Source organism: Pseudophryne corroboree, chromosome 2 (assembly GCF_028390025.1).
Source record: "Pseudophryne corroboree isolate aPseCor3 chromosome 2, aPseCor3.hap2, whole genome shotgun sequence".
In the NCBI taxonomy this organism is placed as follows: domain Eukaryota; kingdom Metazoa; phylum Chordata; class Amphibia; order Anura; family Myobatrachidae; genus Pseudophryne; species Pseudophryne corroboree.
Genome location: NC_086445.1, coordinates 995,551,723 through 995,578,557, shown reverse-complemented (window position 1 = coordinate 995,578,557; position 26,835 = coordinate 995,551,723). Strand labels below are relative to the sequence as shown.

Here is a 26,835-nt window from a genome sequence, read left to right as displayed (position 1 = left end):
TTCATTTTATTTTATCTGATTCAGGAAAAACTACAGGTAGTTTTTTCACTCCCACATAATACCCTTTCTTGTGGTACTTGTAGTATCAGAAACACGTAACACCTCCTTCATTGCCCTTAACGTGTGGCCCTAATGAGAAATACGTTTGTTTATTCACCGTCGACACTGTATTCAGTGTCCGTGTCTGTGTCTGTGTCGACCGACTGAGGTAAATGGGCGTTTTTAAAACCCCTGACGGTGTTTCTGAGACGCCTGGACCGGTCCTAATAGATTGTCGGCCGTCTCATGTCGTCAACCGACCTTGCAGCGTGTTGACATTCTCACGTAATTCTCTAAATAAGCCATCCATTCCGGTGTCGACTCCCTAGAGAGTGACATCACCATTACAGGCAATTTCTCCGCCTCCTCACCAACATCGTCCTCATACATGTCGACACACACGTACCGACACATAGCACACACACCGGGAATGCTCTGACAGAGGACAGGACCCACTAGCCCTTTGGGGAGACAGAGGGAGAGTCTGCCAGCACACACCAAAAACGCTATAATTATATAGGGACAACCTTATATAAGTGTTTCTCCCTTATAGCATCTTTTATATATATACAATATCGCCAAAATCAGTGCCCCCCCTCTCTGTTTTAACCCTGTTTCTGTAGTGCAGTGCAGGGGAGAGCCTGGGAGCCTTCTCTCCAGCTTTTCTGTGAGAGAAAATGGCGCTGTGTGCTGAGGAGATAGGCCCCGCCCCTTTTCCGGCGGGCTCGTCTCCCGCTATTTTTGAAGTTAGGCAGGGGTTAAATATCTCCATATAGCCTCTGTGGGCTATATGTGAGGTATTTTTTGCCTCTAATAAGGTTTTTATTTGCCTCTCAGAGCGCCCCCCCCAGCGCTCTGCACCCTCAGTGACTGTTGTGTGAAGTGTGCTGAGAGGAAAATGGCGCACAGCTGCAGTGCTGTGCGCTACCTTTATGAAGACTCAGGAGTCTTCAGCCGCCGATTTTGGACCTCTTCTCTCTTCAGCGTCTGCAAGGGGGCCGGCGGCGCGGCTCCGGTGACCATCCAGGCTGTACCTGTGATCGTCCCTCTGGAGCTAGTGTCCAGTAGCCAAGCAGCAAATCCACTCTGCACGCAGGTGAGTTCACTACTTCTCCCCTAAGTCCCTCGTTGCAGTGATCCTGTTGCCAGCAGGACTCACTGTAAAGTAAAAAACCTAAGCTAAACTTTCTCTAAGCAGCTCTTTAGGAGAGCCACCTAGATTGCACCCTTCTCGTTCGGGCACAAAATCTAACTGGAGTCTGGAGGAGGGTCATAGGGGGAGGAGCCAGTGCACACCACCTGATCTGGTAAAAGCTTTACTTTTTTGTGCCCTGTCTCCTGCGGAGCCGCTATTCCCCATGGTCCTTTCAGGAACCCCAGCATCCACTTAGGACGATAGAGAAACTACAGGTAGTTTTTTCACCTCACACATAATACCCTTTTTTGTGGTACTTGGAGTATCAGAAATATGTAACACCTCCTTCATTGCCCTTAACGTGTGGCCCTAAAGGAAAATACGTTTGTTTCTTCACCGTCGACACTGAAATCAGTGTCCTTGTCTGGGTCTGTGTCGACCGACTGAGGTAAATGGGCATTTTACAGCCCCTGACGGTGTTTGAGACGCCTGGACAGATACTAATTTGTTCGCCGGCCCTCTCATGTCGTCAACCGGCTTACAGCGTGTTGACATTATCACGTAATTCCATAAATAAGCCATCCATTCCGGTGTCGACTCTCTAGAGAGTGACATCACCATTACAGGCAATTTGCTCCGCCTCCTCACCAACATTTACCTCATACATGTCGACACACACGTACCGACATACAGCACACACATAGGGAATGCTCTGATAGAGGACAGGACCCACTAGCCCTTTGGGGAGACAGAGGGAGAGTTTGCCAGCACACACCAAAACGCTATAATTATCCAGGGACAACCTTTATATAAGTGTTCCTCCCTTATAGCATTTTAATATATGTACATATCGCCAAATCAGTGCCCCCCCTCTCTGTTTTAACCCTGTTTCTGTAGTGCAGTGCAGGGGAGAGCCTGGGAGCCTTCCCACCAGCATTTCTGTGAGGGAAAATGGCGCTGTGTGCTGAGGAGAATAGGCCCCGCCCCCTTTTCGGCGGGCTTCTTCTCCGGAGTTTTTGATATCTGGCAGGGGTTAAATACATCCATATAGCCTCAAGGGCTATATGTGATGTATTTTTCGCCATACAGGTATTATACATTGCTGCCCAGGGCGCCCCCCCCCAGCGCCCTGCACCCTCCGTGACTGCTGTGAGAAGTGTGCTGACAACAATGGCGCACAGCTGCAGTGCTGTGCGCTACCTGATGAAGACTGAAAGTCTTCTGCCGCCTGGTTCCGGACCTCTTCATCTTCAGCATCTGCAAGGGGGGTCGGCGGCGCGGCTCCGGGACGAACCCCAGGGCGAGCCCTGTGTTCCGACTCCCTCTGGAGCTAATGGTGTCCAGTAGCCTAAGAATCCAATCCATCCTGCACGCAGGTGAGTTGAAAATCTCTCCCCTAAGTCCCTCGATGCAGTGAGCCTGTTGCCAGCAGGACTCACTGAAAATAAAGAACCTAAAAACTTTTTCTAAGTAACTCTTTAAGAGAGCCACCTAGATTGCACCCTACTCGGACGGGCACAAAAACCTAACTGAGGCTTGGAGGAGGGTCATAGGGGGAGGAGCCAGTACACACCATGTGATCCTAAAAGCTTGCTTTTGTGCCCTGTCTCCTGCGGAGCCGCTATTCCCCATGGTCCTGACGGAGTCCCCAGCATCCACTAGGACGTTAGAGAAATACCTCTGTTGCTTTTTGTTGAGGCGGGATGCCATCATGTCTACTTGTGGCAGTTCCCACCGACTTGCAATCTGCGTGAAGACTTCTTGATGAAGTCCCCACTCTCCCAGGTGGAGGTCGTGCCTGCTGAGGAAGTCTGCTTCCCAGTTGTCCACTCCCGGAATGAACACTGCTGACAGTGCACTTACGTGATTCTCCACCCAGCGAAGAATTCTGGTGGCTTCTGCCATCGCCACCCTACTCCTTGTGCCGCCTTGGCGGTTTACATGAGCCACTGCGGTGATGTGCGGTGATGTTGTCTGACTGAATCAGCACCGGTCGGTCGCGAAGCAGGGTCTCCGCTTGACGGAGGGCGTTGTATATTGCCCTTAGTTCCAGGATGTTGATGTGAAGACAAGTCTCCTGACTTGACCACAGACCTTGGAAATTTCTTCCCTGTGTGACTGCTCCCCACCCTCGGAGGCTTGCGTCCGTGGTCACCAGGACCCAGTCCTGAATGCCGAATCTGCGGCCCTCTAGAAGGTGAGCACTCTGCAGCCACCACAGGAGAGACACCCTGGCCCTGGGGGACAGGGTGATCAGCCGATGCATCTGTAGATGTGATCTGGACCACTTGTCCAACAGATCCCATTGGAAGGTCCTCGCATGGAACCTGCCGAAGGGAATGGCCTCGTATGATGCCACCATCTTTCCCAGGACTCGCGTGCAGTGATGCACCGACACCTGTTTTGGTTTTAATAGGTCTCTGACCAGTGTCATGAGCTCCTGAGCCTTCTCCATCGGGAGATAAACCCTCTTCTGGTCTGTGTCCAGAATCATGCCCAGGAAGGGCAAGCCTTTTCACATAACTCATTTAACTCATGTGAAGGGGGAAAGGTCACCTCTTGCCTTTTTTCCCCATACATATAAACCCTCTTGTCAGGGACTGGGGTTTCCTCTGTGATGTGCAACACATCTTTCATTGCTATAATCATTTAACGGATGGCTTTAGCCATTTTAGGCTGTAACTTTGCATCATCGCCATCGACACTGGAGTCAGAATCCGTGTCGACATCTGTGTCAACAATTTGGGATAGTGGGTGCTTCTGAGACCCTGACGGCCTCTGCGACATAGGATCAGGCATGGGCTGAGACCCCGGCTGTCCCAAGGCTTCAGCTTTATCCAACCTTTTATGCAAGGAAGTAACATTATCATTTAAAACCTTCCACATATCCATCCAATCAGGTGTCGGCGCCGTCAGCGGCGACCCCACATTCATTTGTTCCCGCTCTGTTTCCACATAGCCTTCCTCGTCAAACATGCCGACACAAGCGTACCAACACACCACACACACAGGGGATGCTCTATTTGAAGACAGTTCCCCCACAAGGCCTTTTGGAGAGACAGAGAGAGAGTATGCCAGCACACACCCCAGCGCTATATGTCCCAGGAATCACACAGTAACTTAGTGTTAACCCAGTAGCTGCTGTATATACTGTTTTTGCGCCAAATTTATGTGCCCCCCCTCTCTTTTTACCCTCTTCTACCGTGATTCAGCAGGGGAGAGACAATGGCGCTGGTGAGTGCTGAGGAAGAAGCCCCACCCCCTCAGCGGCGGGCTTCTGTCCCGCGTTTCTGTGTAAAAATATGGGGGGGGGGCCATGCATATATACAGTGCCCAACTGTATATATGATACTTTTGCCAAGAGGTCTCTAATTGCTGCCCAGAGCACCCCCCCCCCCCCCTGCGCCCTGCCCCCTACAGTGACCGGAGTATGTGGGTTTAGTGTGGGAGCAGTGGCGCACAGCTGCAGTGCTGTGCGCTACCTCATATGAAGACTGGGGTCTTCTGCCGCCGATTTCGAAGTCTTCTTGCTTCTGACGCCGGCTTCTGGCTCTGCGAGGGGGACGGCGGTGAGGCTCCGGGATTGGACGACCATGGGTGCGATCCTGTGTACGATCCCTCTGGAGCTAATGGTGTCCAGTAGCCTAAGAAGCAGGACCTATCTTCAATGAGTAGGGCTGCTTCTCTCCCCTCAGTCCCACGTAGCAGAGAGCCTGTTGCCAGAAGATCTTTCTGAAAATAAAAAAACCTAACAAAATACTTTCTTTTTAGCAAGCTCAGGAGAGCTCACCAAGTAGCACCCAGCTCGTCCGGGCACAGATTCAAACTGAGGTCTGGAGGAGGGACATAGAGGGAGGAGCCAGAGCACACCAGTATCCAAATTCTTTCTTAGAGTGCCCTGTCTCTTGCGGAGCCCGTCTATTCCCCATGGTCCTTACGGAGTCCCCAGCATCAACTAGGACGTTAGAGAAAATAGCATAGCGCGCCACCGTGCCCACAAGTATTAGCGGCCCCCAGGATCCCGGCCGCTAATACTACACCCTGTTAAATGGTAGCATTCCCAGAGTGGCTACATAAAATAATAGGAAAGACACCTGCCAGTTTGCTAAGCCAGATTCAGTGTTTACATCACTCAGACCGCAAAGCAGATGAACCACTGCGTTCCACTATCGTATAACTTATTTTTAAACAAATTAGGGTTACACACCTGTTTTCGCCTTTTATGATAATTTTATCCATTGTCCTGGCAAAATATATGCCTTGTATGGCTCTGTACACACTCTGTTGTGCCTTATAATAAATTAATAAAGAGATTATGGGGTCCATTTATGAACCAATATTTGCAGCTATGTCACAAAAATGGGTGAGTTAGCCACAAATATTATCACCATAATGAATAAGGGATGGTGGCAGATATCTCCCATACCTGCAGCGATCCCTCTATTCCCACCGGCAGCTGGATCCCGATATTCTCGATATTGCCATCTTCAGATAGCATTAGCCCATTGTAGTTTATGAGCTACACATCGAGCTGTAGTTCTAGCAGGGTTCCCCAGAAAACCTCCGCCAGAAATGATTGCTATGCATGGTAGTCAGCGTGACATCGCATGCGCAGCAGCGGCACCGCATTAGGCACATCGCAGGGATAGACTCCCTGCATGTGCCAGTGATACATTCACCAGATGTGATCGCATTCTGATGATAAATGGGACGCTTTGCTGTTCTTACATGTTAGAAAAATGTCAAAACTGTTGTCAATAAGTAACACAAGTAAAATTTACAAGCCTCAAGCCAATGCCATCGTTTTTGGGAAAGGGACTATATAATTCTTGGCGACACAAAGATCGGCGGAACACATCACCAAGAATTACAGTACCCCCTACATCACACAATTTCCTGGGCAAAGGAAAATGGCAATAGGCCACATTCAATTGTCTGTGGGCACCCGAACGTATTGGGCGCCCACCGGAGCTATTTAATTGTTGTCCCGTTGGGCGTGCATGCTCCGTATTTACGCCTATTAGTACCAGGTTTAGCCGTGCAAACTCCAGTTTGAGCAGCCAGACTACAGCATTTATGCACATTTCAGCTCACACCTCAGGAGGCTGCGAGGTGAAATGCGTCTCCACGGCTGCATGCGCAGACGAACCGAGCAACACTTGAACTGCTCCATTGGGCGCCAGGGAAGACAAACAACTGAATCGGTCCAATGTTGGTGGCTGCAAGGTGCCCGTGTTCCAACTATTTCCACAACACCCTGCAGCTTTTGCCACTTATACCCCTTTCAGACCGCATTACGCGGGTCGCACCCGGGAGCCGTACACTGGGGCTTCCCAGGTGCGACCCACTCAGGCCTCTTTCACACTGGCATCACCAGCCCGGCATTTTGCCGGGTTGGTGACGTCAGCGGTGAAGCGTGCGGAGGTGCCGCTTTGAGATCAGATGATCTCCAAGCGCCGCCCGTCCATACAGTGTGAACAGGAAACGGCTCGCATCGACCAGGCAACCCGTTCACACCGCACGGCGACCCGGGTTGCAGCCGTATTCAACCCTGGTAGCTACTAGTGTTCACGCTGATTTTTTAAGGCCAAAATTCGCCCTGCCCTTTCTGTGGCGCCCTGCTAGAACAGCCGCCCGCTTCCTACCCTCCCAGCGTGTAAAGATGCCGTGCGCATGCGCGCGGCATCCATTCACGCTGTGAGAGCGCTTGGGTGAAACCCAGCACCTCCGTAGGTGCTGGGCACGCCCCCAACAGTGACGCCGCCGGCCGCCCATGCCCAGTTTTATCGTCTGTGGGCTGAGCCACCCACTTTTATTACGTGAAATGATCACGCCTTCTATTTTGCATAGCCACGCCACTTCACCCCGCATGCGCACACACGCTTGTGCCCCTCACAGTTCGGCGCCCTGCCCAAATCCTAGAGTGAACACTAGCTACCAAGGATGAAATACCGGGTCAATTGTTTTCTTAATCATGCTTATCGTGTCCAGAGAGGTCGCACAACGCGAAAAAGTCACATTTAGGCACCCAAACAGGTCACTTTTCGCTCATTTCAGCTCACTACCCCCGTTGGGTGCTGAAGGCGGAAGCCCAAACGGAGAAGTAATTGAATGGCTGTTGGGCGCAGTCTGCTGGTGCTATAAATAATTGTACTGTATGTTGCCCTATGCACTTCTTATACACACGAAATAAGTACTATGTAAACCAGACCTTGCTTTAAGTTCGCATATTAAGAGGGGTGCAAACAACACCTGAAAAGCTAAAATCAGGGGTGCATTAAACATTCATGTGGTTGAATGATGGGTCGCTTAACCAGCAACTAGCCACGTAATCCACCTAGTTAATAAAATATCAGCTCAGAATCTGCTCTAGTAATAGCAGAGACAAGCAACCAAGAAACACAAATACTGCGTTGAATTTATGAAAACCGGTGCACAGGAAACTCGCAAATGCAATTTAGTTCAATTTTGAAAAATAAAGGCAAAACCTCAAACAGATTCCCATAGGTTGCAGCAGAAGTGTGCACGGTTACCTATGCATCAGTTTTCATAAACCCAATTTGTCATGAATCCAGACTCTTTGAAAAAGCTCCAATATAGAGCGAAACACATTAGTGGACATACAAGACACCCGCTGAAGACACCTGGCCGTGTCACGCTTTTATAGTCAGACCCCTTACACAGCGCACCAGCTTATTCGGAAGTTGTAGCGGCATTTCATCTTGGAGAACGGAGACGTCTGTCTGCCTCCTAGCCGGCTCCTTCCACACCTGGACATTGCCATCAGCCAGGGAACTCCAATCTACGATTTATCTCATGGTGAGCAATACAACCATCTATGTTCCCGCAGCCTAAAGACGTAACTCACTGTGCTGATACACACGGTTGGGACTAAGACATTCAGCCACGTTCGATTGCCAAGTGACGGTACCTAGGACACTCCGGTATAAACCAGGGGTCTACAACCAAGGAACTGTATTATATTTAATCTATTTTCCTATATCCTGCACATCTCGGATAAAATTTGAATTACATGTGGCTACAGGAGCCCGGCCGCCGGCATACAATACTACACCCATAGATAACACATGTCTGCATATGTTGTTTCTTTTATTTGTGTTGCTACATAAAAATATATAAAAACCAAACAAATATTGGCTTCATGTGACTCCACCCATATTGGTGCTTAACTGAGGTATTAGCGCAGAGTGATACATTGCAGTTTTTCTATGAATCCACATACTGCATAAGGCAAAGTATTTTGCCTTTGCTCACAAATACTAAAACCATGGAAAAGTTTAATGAGCAAATATGATAAGTAGCAGCAGTGGCCATTTTTTTACGGCCTCAAAAGAACAAAAACTTAAACTATTTACAAAACGGAATGATAACACAAATTGCTCAATAGATAAATAATAATAAAAAGCACCAGAACTGTGCCCACACACGGCACAATATTGTAAACAATGTGGGCGTTTCTGACCGATCAAAATGACACATTTAAAAAGTGCTGCGTGTATGTACGATATTGACGGTGAAGCATGCACCCGCGGGTCATTCGTCGCCTCCTCAGATCTCTTCAAAATGCAGAAATATCTGAGAAGATGGTGAACGATGCCACGCTGACGAATGCAACCTTGCATAAACACAACTTAATATCGGCAAAATCGGGTTGACACACGGGAAAGATTTCGCAATTTACATGGAAAAATGTAGGGATTTAATCAATGTCTTTATAAGAAAAAGCAACAAAAAAAAAAAAAAAACTTTCTGCAGTTCTTCTCAGCTGAAATAAAAAGAAATTACTAAACTGTGACCTAATACAATCAGTACTGATCTTGTGACCTGCAACAATAGGAACAATGAATACAGAAACCAAGACTAGCATAATATCTGCAAGTCAAAAGCTCATTTTAGGAATAGACCCGGATAAGGTGTTCAATGAAGCAACCAGTAAAGAATCGTACCAGCTAAGGGGCAGATTCTGATTTGGAGGTAAAGCAAAAAACTGTAAGTTACTTTGTATCTTGAACAAACTATGGGGTCAATTCAATTCAGCGACAGTTGAATAGCGCCGGGAGTTAGCTCCAGTCGCTATTCAATTCAGCTCCAGTTAAGTCGGCGAAGGTCCATTCTCGCTGACTTAACAGGCTGAATTGTTGGGAGAAAGGGCATTCTCCGATTTAACTCCCCGGCGCGATGCTGATTCCCGACAGAATCAGCCTCGCGCCGGCCGCGCGGCAGCACTTTTGTCGGGTTTCTTCTCTCATCCCCCAGGGGTGAGAGAAGAATTCCCAACAATTGAGGGTCACTTGTCGCTGTATTGAATAGCGCTGGGAGATAACTCCCTGCGCTATTCAACTGTCAGTGAATTGAATCGACCCCTATGTGGCAATGCAAGGGGAGCAAATACAATTATATTATTTCTGTGCAGGGTAAATACTGGCTGCTTTTGCATGCAGCCCACATGTTAAACAGCTTTACTATTAGACTGTAATTCAGATTTCAGTTTGGACACCCCATCTGCACTTAATACATCTGCCCAACCTACAGTGTAGCATGGTTTTGCCCAGGTGCACAGTTACTTGTTTGTTTGTTTTTTTCCCCCCAAGTAAGCCCCTAAGCCAGTGGTTTCCAAACTTTTTTGAATCACTGCGCCCTAGAGCAGGCATGTCCAAACTGCGGCCCTCCAGCTGTTGAGAAACTACACATCCCAGCATGCCCTGACACAGCTTTAGCATTCTCTGACAGCAAAACTGTGTCAGGGCATGCTGGGATATGTAGTTTCACAACAGCTGGAGGGCTGCAGTATGGACATGCCTGTCCTAGAGTATCAGAATTTATTTCACGGCACCCCTAGGCCAAAAATGTCTTATTGAGAAATTTAAAAAGAAATATTAAATTAAAGTAGATTGTGTTTATAGGTCATCCTTAGGGTCAGGTGTGTGGTGAGGGACAGGATTCGCTTCTGTTTGGCCACATATTTTATGACTTACAGCCACCAGCACTGGTTTTGCCTATTATATTGACCATAAATAATTTGAATTGGTCCTGGGCCACCAACCCAGGGCACCCCTGTAAGTGTCCCGAGGTACCCCAGGGAGCCACGGCACACAGTTTGGGAACCACTGCCCTAAGCAGAGATAATGGTCAGTTTTCTCCCAGACACACTTAAAAACCACAAAAACAGGACCAGACATTGCGTTAAGAGCAAAAAATGTGCAATTACATTTACTACAAATGTATAGTGTAACATTCTAAAATCATGTATCAACCAAATTTCTACATTATGATTCATGAGGGAATTCAATTAGTATTGCTGGGATAGAGCTCCCAGGTTAAGTTCCCGAAGCTATCCAATTGCTTATACGGCATTAACTAGTGCTTTGGGGCACATGCGGTAACAGCAGCGCATCTGGCTCCTAACCCGGGAGATGCACCTTGCCGATGATAAGCCCCGGGCTTAGTCGCAGTAATGTGCATCTCACAGGTTAAATGCCGGGCATGATGTAGTCAACTGAATACCTCCAGGGGAGCTACATCTCCGTGATGCTAATTGAATTCTCCCCATGGAAAACAACACTTTTGGGGTTGAATCAATTAGCCATGAGGGTGACAGCTGCACCTGGAATGACCTGGAAGATGAGGGGCTGTTACAAACATTTCCACATTTTTGTGCACAGCCCTATGGTTCTGCAAACAACAATCAGCGAGTCCAAAGCAAAAACTGAATCTATACCTTTGCTTTTGCTCAATGTAAACAAACACAGCATTATAACCGTGGCCTAGTAATAAAGATATACTACCGTTCTCACACACCAACAGAGCGGCCAACTGTCAGCATAAAAACGAAGGGTGTGCAATAAGCTTACGGAGGCACAAAATGCGCTACGAACCATTACATTTTTCCAAAGTATTCATCAGATTAGTCGACGCAAAGTTGCATGCGCTCAAACCACTTGGTGAGGCAGATGTAGATCCAGGATCCATCGCCACTGACGATCTCCCAGACAGAGTTCGAGTGACCGCCATCAAGCCTGGCCAGCATGTTGCTCCAAGTCACCCAAGCCTACTCCTGCTCTCGAGTCAGCTGATGGGGCACCCAACATGCAGAAACCTTGCTCAGGCCACACTTTTTGTGGAGTATCAAACGAGCGGAGGAATCCTGATGAGATGCCCATCTCCTTCTCCAACTGAGCCACGGTCACCCTGGCATCCACCTCAACTACTGCCCACGCGGCACCAATGTTGACCTTGGTGATGGCAGACACAGGTTAGCCACAGTGTCTCATCTTCCATGGGCAGTCTCCGGCGCCTAAATTCTACAAACCACTCAAACACAGTGGTTCGGGACGGTGCTTCTGCCACAAAAACAGCTCGCAGTCGGTCAATAGCCTCCTACTTTAGCAAACCACGCTTCAGGGTAAATTTACTAAAGTGTGAGGGTTTTATTTATAAGTGATGTTGCCCATATCAACCAGATTCTACTTCTTATCTTCAAAATTGTGCTAGATGATTGATAAGTAGAATCTGATTGGTTGCTTTGGGCAACACATCCACTTCTTAAAAAAAATTTAAAAAAAAACCTCACCCTGTAGTAAATTTACCCTTTGTAGTGGTAGAGGATCATGGCTCTCCAATAGACTCTGTTGAGCTCCATAATGAGTTTGTAAACATGTGACTTCTTCAGTGTGCAGTGATGCTTATATATGGTTCTGTGCCTTGACATATCACAAAAGCTTTAGTCAGAGATTCCGGTTAACAACCAGATTGGGTCTACTCTACCTATGTATTGCACATTCAGAAACGTATTGCTCACTCCTCATATGTACAGACTGATGTTTATCCACAATTGAAAGAAGCAGACAAGCTCCAAGGACTTCCGCAGCACGCAATTACCAAACCATTGATTGGATGCTTATGGACAGGTCACAAACCATGATCATGCCAATTGTGGTATATTTGCCATAACCTTCTCCACTCAGCGCTGCTACTCCCACTTCTGAAAAACTGTTTGTGAAACTCATTAAGCCTAAAATAAACATCCGGCTCTCCTGTACGTTATTATGGAGAGAAACGTTTTGCCAAAAATGAACAAACGAAGCAAAGATCCCAGTTTTTTGCTAATTTTCCAAAACGCAAACATAGGATTACAAAAATAAAAGGATAGGGGAGGTGGGGTGTATTCAGAACAGCAGCGGCCACCCGCCGCAGCATCGCAAGTTTTCTTGCGCAACTCTATGTGAGGAAAAACCTGCGATGTCAGTGATGTCCCCCTACGGGGCCAAACGTGCGACTTAGATGGACGCAGGTCTACGTTCCAGAACAGAAAGTGGTCTCCATCACCTGTAATTGAATTGCCCTAAGGGTTTACAAAACAAGGTGGTCTAAAAAATGTAAAAATAATAAATCAGATTGCAAACCAATAAACCTCACCCCATGTTATGTGTAGATTAGTACTGACAGCGAAACAGCACAACAGCTTTTACCCCCCACCTCCTACTCGCAGAGCATGCTGGGACTTGTAGTACCACAGGCGGCCTCTCCACCCCCCCCTTCCTCCCACCCCGGGCCTGTGCATGTGGCCGGCAGGCAGAGCGTAGGTCCGGGAAGCGCTGGGATACGATCTGCGGGATCAGATTACGATGCAAGATACGGGATCCCCTTGGTCTCCATGGGGCCATACCGCAGCCAGCGGCCACCATAACTCCAGGCCGCTAGGTATAGGCCTCAGCGGGCCCAGCGCAGGATCGCAGCCCTCAGCCCCCCCGCAGCCAGCAGCGGCTATTACCTGATCATCTTCTCCTCCTCCTCCTGGATCTCCTTGAATTTATTGACCACGAAGGAGCGGAATATTTCCTCTATGTTTGTCGCCATGGCGCCGCCGCGGACTGCCCCTCCTCCTTCTCCCGATGCTGGAGACTCTCTCTCTCGCCCCGGCCGCCGCCGCTGCTGTCCGACACACTGACGTACGTGCGTGCGTGCGCGCCGCCGCCACTCAGCGCGGCCTAAGGGGAGAGAGGGAGACGTCGCCACTGTGCGCGCGCCCCCGCGCTGTCTCCCTTTACTGCTGCCTCCGTCCTAATTCCCCCCCCCAACCGGCGGCTAGTGCTGGGGCAACTGTGAGGCGACCCAGCGCCGGCGGCGTGGGGAACAGGTGGAGGCTTTGTGGGGAAACGTGTGAATATTTTTTTTACCTCAGAAAGCAAAGCCGAGGAGAGGACGGACGCACGCACACATGACGGCGCGGAATGCGCGCTCACGCAGCCGAGTCACGGCGGCGAGGGCGCGCTCCTTGTGGTGGCGTTGCTGTGTCCTGTGTGTGTATGTGTAATAAAGTAGATACACAAGGGAAGGCTCTGGAAGCTTCCCCCTCACTGGGGGACACTGGCTGTGACCACCTCAGCACCCACAGGCTGTAACTTACATAATGTCACAAGTAACCAGAGGTGTCATTGCCTGGGATAAAGAAGAGTAATGTGTTTACCCCCTCCCCATGAGCACTTACATGTAACCAAATTAGGGGTCTATTTACTAAACTTTGGATGGAGATAAAGTTCAGCCAATCAGCTCCTAACTGCCATGTTACAGGCTGGGTTTGAAAAATGACAGACAATTGGCTGGTACTTTATCTCCAGCGACTTTATCTCCAGCCAAGTCTTAGTAAATAGACCCCATAATCTATAACATTCATTATACCTCTTCACCCCCCTACCCCTTCCCCTTTTTCTCCTGTTGACCAATTGCACAGCCCTAGTTACAGCCCTGGAAATACCTATTAAGTTATAAAACAATGCAGATGGATTGGCCATCCATTATAAGGAAACAATTTTGTCTCCTAACAAAAACAAACAAATGTAACACTAGTAATACCCCTTTTCCATTTATGAGCACGGGTCGCAGCCGGGAGCCTGACACGGGTGCTACCCGGCTGCGGCCCGTGCTCAGCCCCCTTTCCCATCAGCAGTCACCAACCCGCCATGAGGGTGACAGCTGCACCTGGAATGACCTGGAAGATGAGGGGCTGTTACAAACGTTTCTACATTTTTGTGCACAGCCCTATGGTTCTGCAAACAACAATCAGCGAGCCCCGAGCACAAACTGAATCTATAGGCCAGTACTCACAACCCGATGCGGGAGAGATGTGTGCTGAGCGAACCGCTCAGCACACATCTCTCCCGGCGCTCAGCAAAGCGCGATGTGTGCTGAGTGTGTGGGGTGGGGGGGGGCGCTCATTTCACCCAGCAGGTGAAGTGAGCGACCCGCTAGATTGCAATACAAAGAAAAAATTGGAGAAAATGACTTAGCCGGCGCTGTCAGAATGTTGTTCTCATCATGTTGTACCGTCAAACTTCCATTTGCATGATATTCAGTTTCACCATAGGAAAATGAAACAAAATGGCAACAGTGAAGCTTGTTACACGTGGAGAACAATACAAAACAATACATAAAATTGAATGAGTTACAATTGTGCCAATAACTCCACCAAATAGCTCCTGGTGACTTAAAAATGCAGGCTAATTACCGGAAGACAATGGAAACGTGGCCAAACAGTTCCAAACTGTGCATGAATGGGTGCTGTAAGCTGGAACAGGTTACATCAATCTCCACGCTGGTCCCCGGCAATCGTCCTGACACTCCCTGTAGTCCCAGATGCCCCCAACGCGTTTCCACTCCTAAACTGGAGTCTTTTTCAAGGTTCCTGGTGTGTATTGACTTCCTATCACATGAACATATTTAAATGAGAATTGTCCAATCACATGCCAAGGAGCACAGGTGGACCCTAAACATCAACTTCCTACTGAGTCCTTTGGCCTCTACTGTGCCCCTCCCTATTGGCTGTGTCCATAAACAAAACCCTAATCACTATAGTAACTGGATTCCCATGATTCCCGTATCGCGTCACTTCCGGTGACGTTTTTGCCTTGTTTCCCTGGTGACCAGATGCTGGAGTTATGCGGGATTCCGATAATTATCCCGGAGTGTGTTATTCTGATGGTCTCCATGGCAGCGCTTCCTCCCCCTCGCGTCACGTTCTGTGATGCGCACCTCTCTCTCCATGGTAACCTGGTGGAACTGCGTCGCGTCACTTCCTGTGACGCGTATGCCGGTTTCCATGACAACCCGGCCCGAGCGTCAGACATAGTTCCTTACAGGCGTTCCGGGATCAGCTTTTAGATTAGTAGCAAATTCACATGGTGCTTAATAGTTGATTTACTTTAACATTCAAACCTCCAAATGCCCCGTTTCTTTTTTAGCATCCAAAGCTCCAAATACCCCGTTTCTTTCTATGTAATGAGCAAAAGGTATCTTTAATGAGAAATAAAAGGACTGATAGAACCATAATAATAGATTCAACATTCATTTTCAATGACAGAATTAAATTTAAAACCATCCAAATAAAATAGATATGAATAAAGTGCAGTTTCGATATAAAGTGCTAATAGTTCTGAGTGCATAAAAACCTATTGACTTAATAAAATGCTGAGGGTGGAGGGAATGCCGATCAAAACCTCATAAAAAAAAAAAAAACATTTAATTTCAAAATGAGCATTCAAACCTCCCGGCATAAGTGTGCCTAAATTAAAAATAATTTTCATATCAGCCTGAGCTAATTGATTTGGTAAATCTTTCCTTCTCCAATGACCTTTAAAATGTTTCAGACCACAAAATTGTTTAATGGCGGTAGGATTACAACCGTGTTGTACTCTGAAGTGTTCTGAAAGTGCATGGGTTGTCAGGCCTTTTTTAATATTCCTTAAGTGCTCCCCAAGCCGTACCTTAAGGGGTCTTGAAGTCCTGCCTACGTACCATAAGCCACATGCCCATTCTATTCCATAAATTACATTAGAACTTTTGCAGGTAATGAAATCTATGATATTAAAACTTTTTTTATTTACCTCAACGTTGGTGATCTTACTTTTGTCAGAATTAACCCCCCTACATCCTAAACATAATCCGCACCTAAAGAAACCTTTTGATTTGATGGTTCCCATCGCTTTTTTCGGCGGGAGAGCACTCTTCACTAAATTCGATTTTAAATTGGGTGCTCGTCTGAAGATGCACTTAGGTTTTGTAGGTAATTGACTCCCTATCACTGGGTCCTTTTTGAGTATTCCCCAATGTTTCTTAATCGCAGTTTCAATGGTTTTATATTGCGAGCTAAATGAGGTTACAAAGGCCCACTCTAAATGGTCTTTTTTTTTTCTTTTTTTTGGCTGGATTGAATAACTGTTCCCTATCTATGGACATGATTTTTTTCCTCGCATTATCCACCTTTTCAAAACTATACCCTGAGTTGATGAACCTATCCTGCATCTCCTCTGCCTGTATGGCAAATATCTCCGTGTCGTTGCAGTTGCGCTTCAAGCGTTTAAATTGACCCTCTGGTATAGAGCTTAACCAGTCCGGGTGATGGCAGCTTGTCATTTTAATATAAGTCCCCGAATCCGTTGGCTTTATGAAATTTTTCGTTCGGATTGACTCATCTTCAATAAAGACAGTAATATCTAAAAAATCGATAGTGGTGGCACTGTACGTGAAAGTAAAATGTATAATTAAAATATTGTCGTTCAGGTAAATAAAAAATTCCTTAAGGAGATCCTCTCCTCCCACCCATATAAAAAATACGTCATCTATATATCTCTTCCAGGACACCAGGTTCGCTCCAAAGGGGCAATTGTTCCAAATGTTATTTTCTTCCCATTGCCCCATGAAAATATTTGCGTAACTTGGAGCGAACCTGGTGCCCATTGCTGTGCCGACGTTCTGTAGATAAAAAATCCCGTTAAAAACAAAATAATTGTTTTCTAAAATGAACTTCACACCATTTATTAAAAATTCTTGCAAATCTGTGTTCAGGTCACTTTTCCTCAGAGTGGTAGCTAAAGCCTCAATGCCATCCTGGTGCCTATTAATAGTGTAAAAAGACTTGACATCTGCTGTAACCAGGATGTAATTCTCTTTCCACTCAATCTGTTTTATGGTTTCCAGAAAATTCTTCGTGTCTTTCAGATGAGCCTTATTACCTATCACTAGAGGCTGAAGGTTGTAATCTATGTATTCGGAGAGGTTCGATGTTATTGAACCTACTCCGGACACAATGGGGCGTCCTGGGGGATTAATTGGATCCTTATGGACCTTCGGCAAAATATACAACACTGGAATAGTGGGCTCTTCAATCAAAATTAATTTTTTCTCTCTTTCTTCTAGAGTTCCTTTGGTCCAAAATTCATCCACCAATTTCATCAATTCCTTTTGTATACGGTTAGTGGGATCCACTCTAAGTTTACTGTAATTGAGACCATCTTCCAATTGTGACAATACCTCTTTTTCATAATTGCCTCTGGTCATTATCACGACCCCCCCCCCCCCCCTTATCTGCTGGTTTGATGACTAGCTCTTCATTAGCCTTCAAATTTTTTAATGCTCCGCGCTCCTTAAACGTCAAATTGGACTTTAGTTTTCTACAGTCAACTTCTTGAATTTCATCTGTCATAATTTTTAGAAAGGTCTCTATAAAATTCCCTCGGGCAAAAGTTGGATTGAAGATTGACTTGGGTTTAAATGGGGTGTTTTCAACAATAGGGGCGGGTGTCGCTAATTCCCCTTCTTTGGTTAGAAAAAACTTTTTTAGGCTGAGTTTCCTCACAAATTTATGTAAATCCACAAAGGTTTCAAATTTCTTAAGGGGGATGGAGGGGGCATACTTCAGCCCTTTTTCCAAAAGGGAGATTTCTTCTTTAGCTAAGATGTGTTGACTTAGATTAAAAATCTTTACACAGCCTTTTTCTAGCTTTCTCTCAGATGTACCCTTCATTCCTTTGTTGTTTTTACTTTTATGTGGTTTTCGTTTGTATGGTCTTTTCTTCTTCCCCCCTCTCTTCCCTCTAGATTTTATCTTCTGTGTTCCTGCCGTCTGTCCCTGTATAAAAAAGGGGATTGGGCCCGCCTTTGTAATGAATCAAATCTATTTTGAGTATTGATGGGTCTTCGGTATCCTCTATACTCATTCAAGTCTTGTTCTCTTCTTCTTTCCCATCTCCGATCCTGTGGTGGATTTCTGATGAATTCCTTGTCATGGAAATACATCCTTCGGTTGTCTTGCCTCCTGTTATCCCAATATTCCCTTTGGTTGTTAAACCTATTTGCATGTGGTTTTATTCTTGGACCCTCCCTCTCTTCTCTAATATGGGGATGTCTATGATACATCTGTTTTCTTTCATTGAACCTATTTTGTCTGTGTGAGGGTGACCTTCTTCTGTTAGTTGGTGTACTAGTTCTGGAGGACATTGGTGTTGTAGGTTCTATATGTTCGTCATCCTCACTCATTCCATGTTCTGATTCCTCTAGTTTCTTATCTCTATTGAACTTCCAAACTTTTTTCTCCACTATGAGTTTCTCATTCTTCTTTAAACTATTTTCTATACGCTTCTCTAAAGTTTTGTATTCGGTTAGTTCTACAAATGGATTTGTTAGGGTTTTGTAGTTGGTAATTTCATTCTCTAACTTAGAAAGTTCCTGTTTCCTATCGGAAATTATTAAATTAATCAACGAAAATGAACATGCCCTTAATATCCGATTCCACTCTGCCTTAAAATCCTCATTTGATGAGGTAAACGTGGCGTTCTTATTAATCTTTAAACCTTTAGGAATAATCTGGTGGGAAAGGTACCTCTCCAGGGTGACCACTTCCCACCAGATCCTGCTTTCTCTTAGTAAGGTGTTTTCTAATTATTTCATCAGGCTTTCAAGACTTTCATCTATGAGGACCGCCGTGTCCCCTTCTTCCCTAAAAACATAGTCAAAAGTGCTTTTTCTGTTTTCTCTCAGCTTAAACATTCTGTATAATTGCAGCACTGAGCGATTGAATATGAAGGAAAGACAAATTTGACCAAGAATGGTTTCTAGACAAAAGCTCTATGCGTAAAACACTGCTGCCAGCTCACATAAACTCACACGAGGTCCCTTCACCCCTCACCAACGTGATGCAATACAAAGAAAAAATTGGAGAAAATGACTTAGCCGGCGCTGTCAGAATGTTGTTCTCATCATATTGTACCGTCAAACTTCCATTTGCATGATATTCAGTTTTACTATAGGGAAATGAAACAAAATGGCAATAGTGAAGCTTGTTTAATACACGTGGAGAACAATACAAAACAATACATAAAATTGAATGAGTTACAATTGTGCCAATAACTCCACCAAATAGCTCCTGGTGACTTAAAAATGCAGGCTAATTACCGGAAGACAATGGAACCGTGGCCAAACAGTTCCAAACTGTGCATGAATGGGTGCTGTAAGCTGGAACAGGTTACATCAATCTCCACGCTGGTCCCCGGCAATCGTCCTGACACTCCCTGTAGTCCCAGATGCCCCCAACGCGTTTCCACTCCTAAACTGGAGTCTTTTTCAAGGTTCCTGGTGTGTATTGACTTCCTATCACATGAACATATTTAAATGAGAATTGTCCAATCACATGCCAAGGAGCACAGGTGGACCCTAAACATCAACTTCCTACTGAGTCCTTTGGCCTCTACTGTGCCCCTCCCTATTGGCTGTGTCCATAAACAAAACCCTAATCACTATAGTAACTGGATTCCCATGATTCCCGTATCGCGTCACTTCCGGTGACGTTTTTGCCTTGTTTCCCTGGTGACCAGATGCTGGAGTTATGCGGGATTCCGATAATTATCCCGGAGTGTGTTATTCTGATGGTCTCCATGGCAGCGCTTCCTCACCCTCACGTCACGTTCTGTGATGTGCACCTCTCTCTCCATGGTAACCTGGTGGAACTGCGTCGCGTCACTTCCTGTGACGCGTATGCCGGTTTCCATGACAACCCGGCCCGAGCGTCAGACATAGTTCCTTACAGGCGTTCCGGGATCAGCTTTTAGATTAGTAGCAAATTCACATGGTGCTTAATAGTTGATTTACTTTAACATTCAAAGCTCCAAATGCCCCGTTTCTTTTTTAGCAGCCAAAGCTCCAAATACCCCTTTTCTTTCTATGTAATGAGCAAAAGGTATCTTTAATGAGAAATAAAAGGACTGTTAGAACCATAATAATAGATTCAACATTCATTTTCAATGACAGAATTAAATTTAAAACCATCCAAATAAAATAGATATGAATAAAGTGCAGTTTCGATATAAAGTGCTAATAGTTCTGAGTGCATAAAAACCTATTGACTTAATAAAATGCTGAGGGTGGAGGGAATGCCTATCAAAACCTCATAAAAACCATTTAATTTCAAAATGAGCATTCAAACCTCCCGGCGTAAGTGTGCCTAAATTAAAAATCATTTTCATTTCAGCCTGAGCTAATTGATTTGGTAAATCTTTCCTTCTCCAATGACCTTTAATATGTTTCAGACCACAAAATTGTTTGATGGCGGTAGGATTACAACCGTGTTGTACTGTGAAGTGTTCTGAAAGTGCATGGGTTGTCAGGCCTTTTTTAATATTCCTTAAGTGCTCCCCAAGCCGTACCTTAAGGGGTCTTGAAGTCCTGCCTACGTACCATAAGCCACATGCACATTCAATTCCATAAATTACATTAGAACTTTTGCAGGTAATGAAATCTATGATATTAAAACTTTTTTTATTTACCTCAACGTTGGTGATCTTACTTTTGTCAAAAATAACCCCCCTACATCCTAAACATAATCCGCACCTAAATAAACCTTTTAATTTGATGGTTCCCATCGCTTTTTTCGGCGGGAGAGCACTCTTCACTAAATTTGATTTTAAATTGGGTGCTCGTCTGAAGATGCACTTAGGTTTTGTAGGTAATTGACTCCCTATCACTGGGTCCTTTTTGAGTATTCCCCAATGTTTCTTAATCGCAGTTTCAATGGTTTTATATTGCGAGCTAAATGAGGTTACAAAGGCCCACTCTAAATGGTCTTTTTTTTTCCTTTTTTTTGGCTGGATTGAATAACATGATTTTTTTCCTCGCATTATCCACCTTTTCAAAACTATACCCTGAGTTGATGAACCATTGAAACTGCGATTAAGAAACATTGGGGAATACTCAAAAAGGACCCAGTGATAGGGAGTCAATTACCTACAAAACCTAAGTGCATCTTCAGACGAGCACCCAATTTAAAATCGAATTTAGTGAAGAGTGCTCTCCCGCCGAAAAAAGCGATGGGAACCATCAAATCAAAAGGTTTCTTTAGGTGCGGATTATGTTTAGGATGTAGGGGGGTTAATTCTGACAAAAGTAAGATCACCAACGTTGAGGTAAATAAAAAAAGTTTTAATATCATAGATTTCATTACCTGCAATAGTTCTAATGTAATTTATGGAATAGAATGTGCATGTGGCTTATGGTACGTAGGCAGGACTTCAAGACCCCTTAAGGTACGGCTTGGGGAGCACTTAAGGAATATTAAAAAAAGGCCTGACAACCCATGCACTTTCAGAACACTTCAGAGTACAACACGGTTGTAATCCTACCGCCATCAAACAATTTTGTGGTCTGAAACATATTAAAGGTCATTGGAGAAGGAAAGATTTACCAAATCAATTAGCTCAGGCTGAAATGAAAATGATTTTTAATTTAGGCACACTTACGCCGGGAGGTTTGAATGCTCATTTTGAAATTAAATGGTTTTTATGAGGTTTTGATAGGCATTCCCTCCACCCTCAGCATTTTTTCTCTGACGTCCTAAGTGGATGCTGGGGACTCCGTAAGGACCATGGGGAATAGCGGCTCCGCAGGAGACAGGGCACAAAAGTAAAAGCTTTAGGATCAGGTGGTGTGCACTGGCTCCTCCCCCTATGACCCTCCTCCAAGCCTCAGTTAGGTTTTTGTGCCCGGCCGAGAAGGGTGCAATCTAGGTGGCTCTCCTAAAGAGCTGCTTAGAGTAAAAGTTTTGTTAGTTTTTTTATTTTCAGTGAGTCCTGCTGGCAACAGGCTCACTGCAACGAGGGACTTAGGGGAGAAGAAGTGAACTCACCTGCGTGCAGGATGGATTGGCTTCTTAGGCTACTGGACACTAGCTCCAGAGGGACGATCACAGGTACAGCCTGGATGGGTCACCGGAGCCGCGCCGCCGACCCCCTTGCAGATGCTGAAGAGAGAAGAGGTCCAGAAATCGGCGGCTGAAGACTTCCCAGTCTTCTTAAGGTAGCGCACAGCACGGCAGCTGTGCGCCATTGCTCTCAGCACACTTCACACCAACGGTCACTGAGGGTGCAGGGCGCTGGGGGGGGCGCCCTGGGCAGCAATGAAAGTACCTATGCTGGCTAAAAATACATCACATATAGCCTCTGGGGCTATATGGATGTATTTAACCCCTGCCAGGTTGTCAGAAAAACGGGAGAAGAAGCCCGCCGAAAAGGGGGCGGGGCCTATTCTCCTCGGCACACAGCGCCATTTTCCTACACAGCTCCGCTGCTAGGAAGGCTCCCAGGCTCTCCCCTGCACTGCACTACAGAAACAGGGTTAAAACAGAGAGGGGGGGGGGCATTTTGTGTGGCGATATTATAATATATTAAGATGCTATAAGGGAAAACACTTATATAAGGTTGTCCCTGTATAATTATAGCGTTTTGGTGTGTGCTGGCAAACTCTCCCTCTGTCTCCCCAAAGGGCTAGTGGGGTCCTGTCCTCTATCAGAGCATTCCCTGTGTGTGTGCTGTGTGTCGGTACGTGTGTGTCGACATGTATGAGGACGATGTTGGTGAGGAGGCGGAGCAATTGCCTGTAATGGTGATGTCACTCTCTAGGGAGTCGACACCGGAATGGATGGCTTATTTAGGGAATTATGTGATAATGTCAACACGCTGCAAGGTCGGTTGACGACATGAGACGGCCGGCAAACCAATTAGTACCTGTCCAGGCGTCTCAAACACCGTCAGGGGCTTTAAAACGCCCATTACCTCAGTCGGTCGACACAGACACAGACACGGACACTGACTCCAGTGTCGACGGTGAAGAAACAAACGTATTTTCCATTAGGGCCACACGTTACATGTTAAGGGCAATGAAGGAGGTGTTACATATTTCTGATACTACAAGTACCACAAAAAAGGGTATTATGTGGGGTGTGAAAAAACTACCTGTAGTTTTTCCTGAATCAGATAAATTAAATGAAGTGTGTGATGATGCGTGGGTTTCCCCCGATAGAAAATTATTGGCGTTATACCCTTTCCCGCCAGAAGTTAGGGCGCGTTGGGAAACACCCCCTAGGGTGGATAAGGCGCTCACACGCTTATCAAAACAAGTGGCGTTACCGTCTCCAGATACGGCCGCCCTCAAGGAGCCAGCTGATAGGAGGCTGGAAAATATCCTAAAAAGTATATACACACATACTGGTGTTATACTGCGACCAGCGATCGCCTCAGCCTGGATGTGCAGCGCTGGGGTGGCTTGGTCGGATTCCCTGACTGAAAATATTGATACCCTTGACAGGGACAGTATTTTATTGACTATAGAGCATTTAAAAGATGCATTTCTATATATGCGAGATGCACAGAGGGATATTTGCACTCTGGCATCAAGAGTAAGTGCGATGTCCATGTCTGCCAGAAGATGTTTATGGACACGACAGTGGTCAGGTGATGCAGATTCCAAACGGCACATGGAAGTATTGCCGTATAAAGGGGAGGAGTTATTTGGGGTCGGTCCATCGGACCTGGTGGCCACGGCAACAGCTGGAAAATCCACCTTTTTTACCCCAAGTCACATCTCAGCAGAAAAAGACACCGTCTTTTCAGCCTCAGTCCTTTCGTCCCCATAAGGGCAAGCGGGCAAAAGGCCAGTCATATCTGCCCAGGGGTAGAGGAAAGGGAAGAAGACTGCAGCAGGCAGCTCCTTCCCAGGAACAGAAGCCCTCCACCGCTTCTGCCAAGTCCTCAGCATGACGCTGGGGCCGTACAAGCGGACTCAGGTGCGGTGGGGGGTCGTCTCAAGAGTTTCAGCGCGCAGTGGGCTCACTCGCAAGTGGACCCCTGGATCCTACAAGTAGTATCCCAGGGGTACAGATTGGAAGTTCGAGACGTCTCCCCCTCGCAGGTTCCTGAAGTCTGCTTTACCAACGTCTCCCTCCGACAGGGAGGCAGTATTGGAAACAATTCACAAGCTGTATTCCCAGCAGGTGATAATCAAAGTACCCCTCCTACAACAAGGAAAGGGGTATTATTCCACACTATTTGTGGTACTGAAGCCAGACGGCTCGGTGAGACCTATTCTAAATCTGAAATCTTTGAACACTTACATACAAAGGTTCAAATCAAGATGGAGTCACTCAGAGCAGTGATAGCGAACCAGGAAGAAGGGGACTATATGGTGTCCCTGGACATCAAGGATGCTTACCTCCATGTCCCAATTTGCCCTTCTCACCAAGGGTACCTCAGGTTCGTGGTACAGAACTGTCACTATCAGTTTCAGACGCTGCCGTTTGGATTGTCCACGGCACCCCGGGTCTTTACCAAGGTAATGGCCGAAATGATGATTCTTCTTCAAAGAAAAGGCGTCTTAATTATCCCTTACTTGGACGATCTCCTGATAAGGGCAAGGTCCAGAGAACAGTTGGAGGTCGGAGTAGCACTATCTCAAGTAGTTCTACGACAGCACGGGTGGATTCTAAATATTCCAAAATCGCAGCTGATTCCGACGACACGTCTGCTGTTCCTAGGGATGATTCTGGACACAGTCCAGAAAAAGGTGTTTCTCCCGGAGGAGAAAGCCAGGGAGTTATCCGAGCTAGTTAGGAACCTCCTAGAACCAGGCCAAGTGTCAGTGCATCAATGCACAAGAGTCCTGGGAAAAATGGTGGCTTCTTACGAAGCGATTCCATTCGGCAGATTTCACGCAAGAATTTTTCAGTGGGATCTGCTGGACGAATGGTTTGGATCGCATCTTCAGATGCATCAGCGGATAATCCTGTCTCCAAGGACAAGGGTGTCTCTTCTGTGGTGGCTGCAGAGTGCTCATCTACTAGAGGGCAGCAGATTCGGCATTCAGGACTGGGTCCTGGTGACCACGGATGCCAGCCTGAGAGGCTGGGGAGCAGTCACACAGGGAAGAAATTTCCAAGGAGTGTGGTCAAGTCTGGAGACTTCTCTCCACATAAATATACTGGAGCTAAGGGCAATTTACAATGCTCTGAGCCTAGGAAGACCTCTGCTTCAAAGTCAACCGGTGCTGATCCAGTCGGACAACATCACGGCAGTCGCCCACGTAAACAGACAGGGCGGCACAAGAAGCAGGAGGGCAATGGCAGCAAGGATTCTTCGCTGGGCGAAAAATCATGTGATAACACTGTCAGCGGTGTTCATTCCGAGAGTGGACAACTGGGAAGCAGACTTCCTCAGCAGGCACGACCTCCACCCGGGAGAGTGGGGACTTCATCTGGAAGTCTTCCACATGATTGTGAACCGTTGGGAAAGACCAAAGGTGGACATGATGGCGTCCCGTCTGAACAAAAAAACTGGACAGGTATTGCGCCAGGTCAAGAGACCCTCAGGCAATAGCAGGGACGCTCTGGTAACACCGTGGGTGTACCAGTCGGTGTATGTGTTCCCTCCTCTGCCTCTCATACCCAAGGTACTGAGAATTATAAGACGGAGAGGAGTAAGAACTATACTCGTGGCTCCGGATTGGCCAAGAAGGACTTGGTACCCGGAACTTCAAGAGATACTAAGAAGGGACTTGCTTCAGCAAGGATCATGTCTGTTCCAAGTCTTACCGCAGCTGCGTTTGACGGCATGGCGGTTGAACGCCGGATCCTAAGGGAAAAAGGCATTCCGGAAGAGGTCATCCCTACCCTGGTCAGAGCCAGGAAGGAGGAGACCGCACAACATTATCACCACATTTGGCGAAAATATGTTGCATGGTGTGAGGCCAGGAAGGCCCCACGGAGGAATTTCAACTCGGTCGATTCCTGCATTTCCTGCAAACAGGAGTGTCTATGGGCCTCAAATTGGGGTCCATTAAGGTTCAAATTTCGGCCCTGTCGATTTTCTTCCAGAAAGAATTGGCTTCAGTTCCTGAAGTCCAGAAGTTTGTCAGGGGAGTACTGCATATACAACCCCCTTTTGTGCCTCCAGTGGCACTGTGGGATCTCAACGTAGTTCTGGGATTCCTCAAATCACATTGGTTTAAACCGCTCAAATCTGTGGATTTGAAATATCTCACATGGAAAGTGACCATGCTGTTGGCCCTGGCCTCGGCCAGGCGAGTGTCAGAATTGGCGGCTTTGTCTCACAAAAGCCCATATCTGATTGTCCATTCGGACAGGGCAGAGCTGCGGACTCGTCCCCAGTTTTTCCCTAAGGTGGTGTCAGCGTTTCACCTGAACCAGCTTATTGTGGTACCTGCGGCTACTAGGGACTTGGAGGACTCCAAGTTGCTAGATGTTGTCAGGGCCCTGAAAATATATGTTTCCAGGACGGCTGGAGTCAGGAAAACTGACTTGCTGTTATCCTGTATGCACCCAACAAACTGGGTGCTCTTGCTTCTAAGCAGACGATTGTTAGTTGGATGTGTAGTACAATTCAGCTTGCACATTCTGTGGCAGGCCTGCCACAGCCAAAATATGTAAATGCCCATTCCACAAGGAAGGTGGGCTCATCTTGGGCGGCTGCCCGAGGGGTCTCGGCTTTACAACTTTGCCGAGCTGCTACTTGGTCAGGGGCAAACACGTT

The 26,835-nt window shown here is 46.7% G+C and overlaps 1 protein-coding gene across 9 annotated transcripts in view; it reads right to left on the bottom strand.

Moving 5' to 3' along the window:
- The window catches only part of SON (SON DNA and RNA binding protein), a 331,417-nt gene extending 318,062 nt beyond the window's left edge, over positions 1-13,355 (bottom strand). For 5 of the 9 annotated variants that reach the window (XR_010241576.1, XR_010241575.1, XR_010241577.1 and 2 more), the window contains exon 1: positions 12,966-13,355. Coding sequence is in view for 4 of the 9 variants with exons in the window: in XM_063956485.1 (XP_063812555.1) it covers positions 12,966-13,051 (86 nt within the window). In the remaining 5 variants the exon portion in view is untranslated. The remainder of the gene's footprint in view (positions 1-12,965) is intronic. The other 4 variants (XM_063956485.1, XM_063956486.1, XM_063956484.1 and 1 more) reach the window with 2 other exon arrangements.
- Between the last annotated feature and the right edge of the window lie 13,480 nt (positions 13,356-26,835).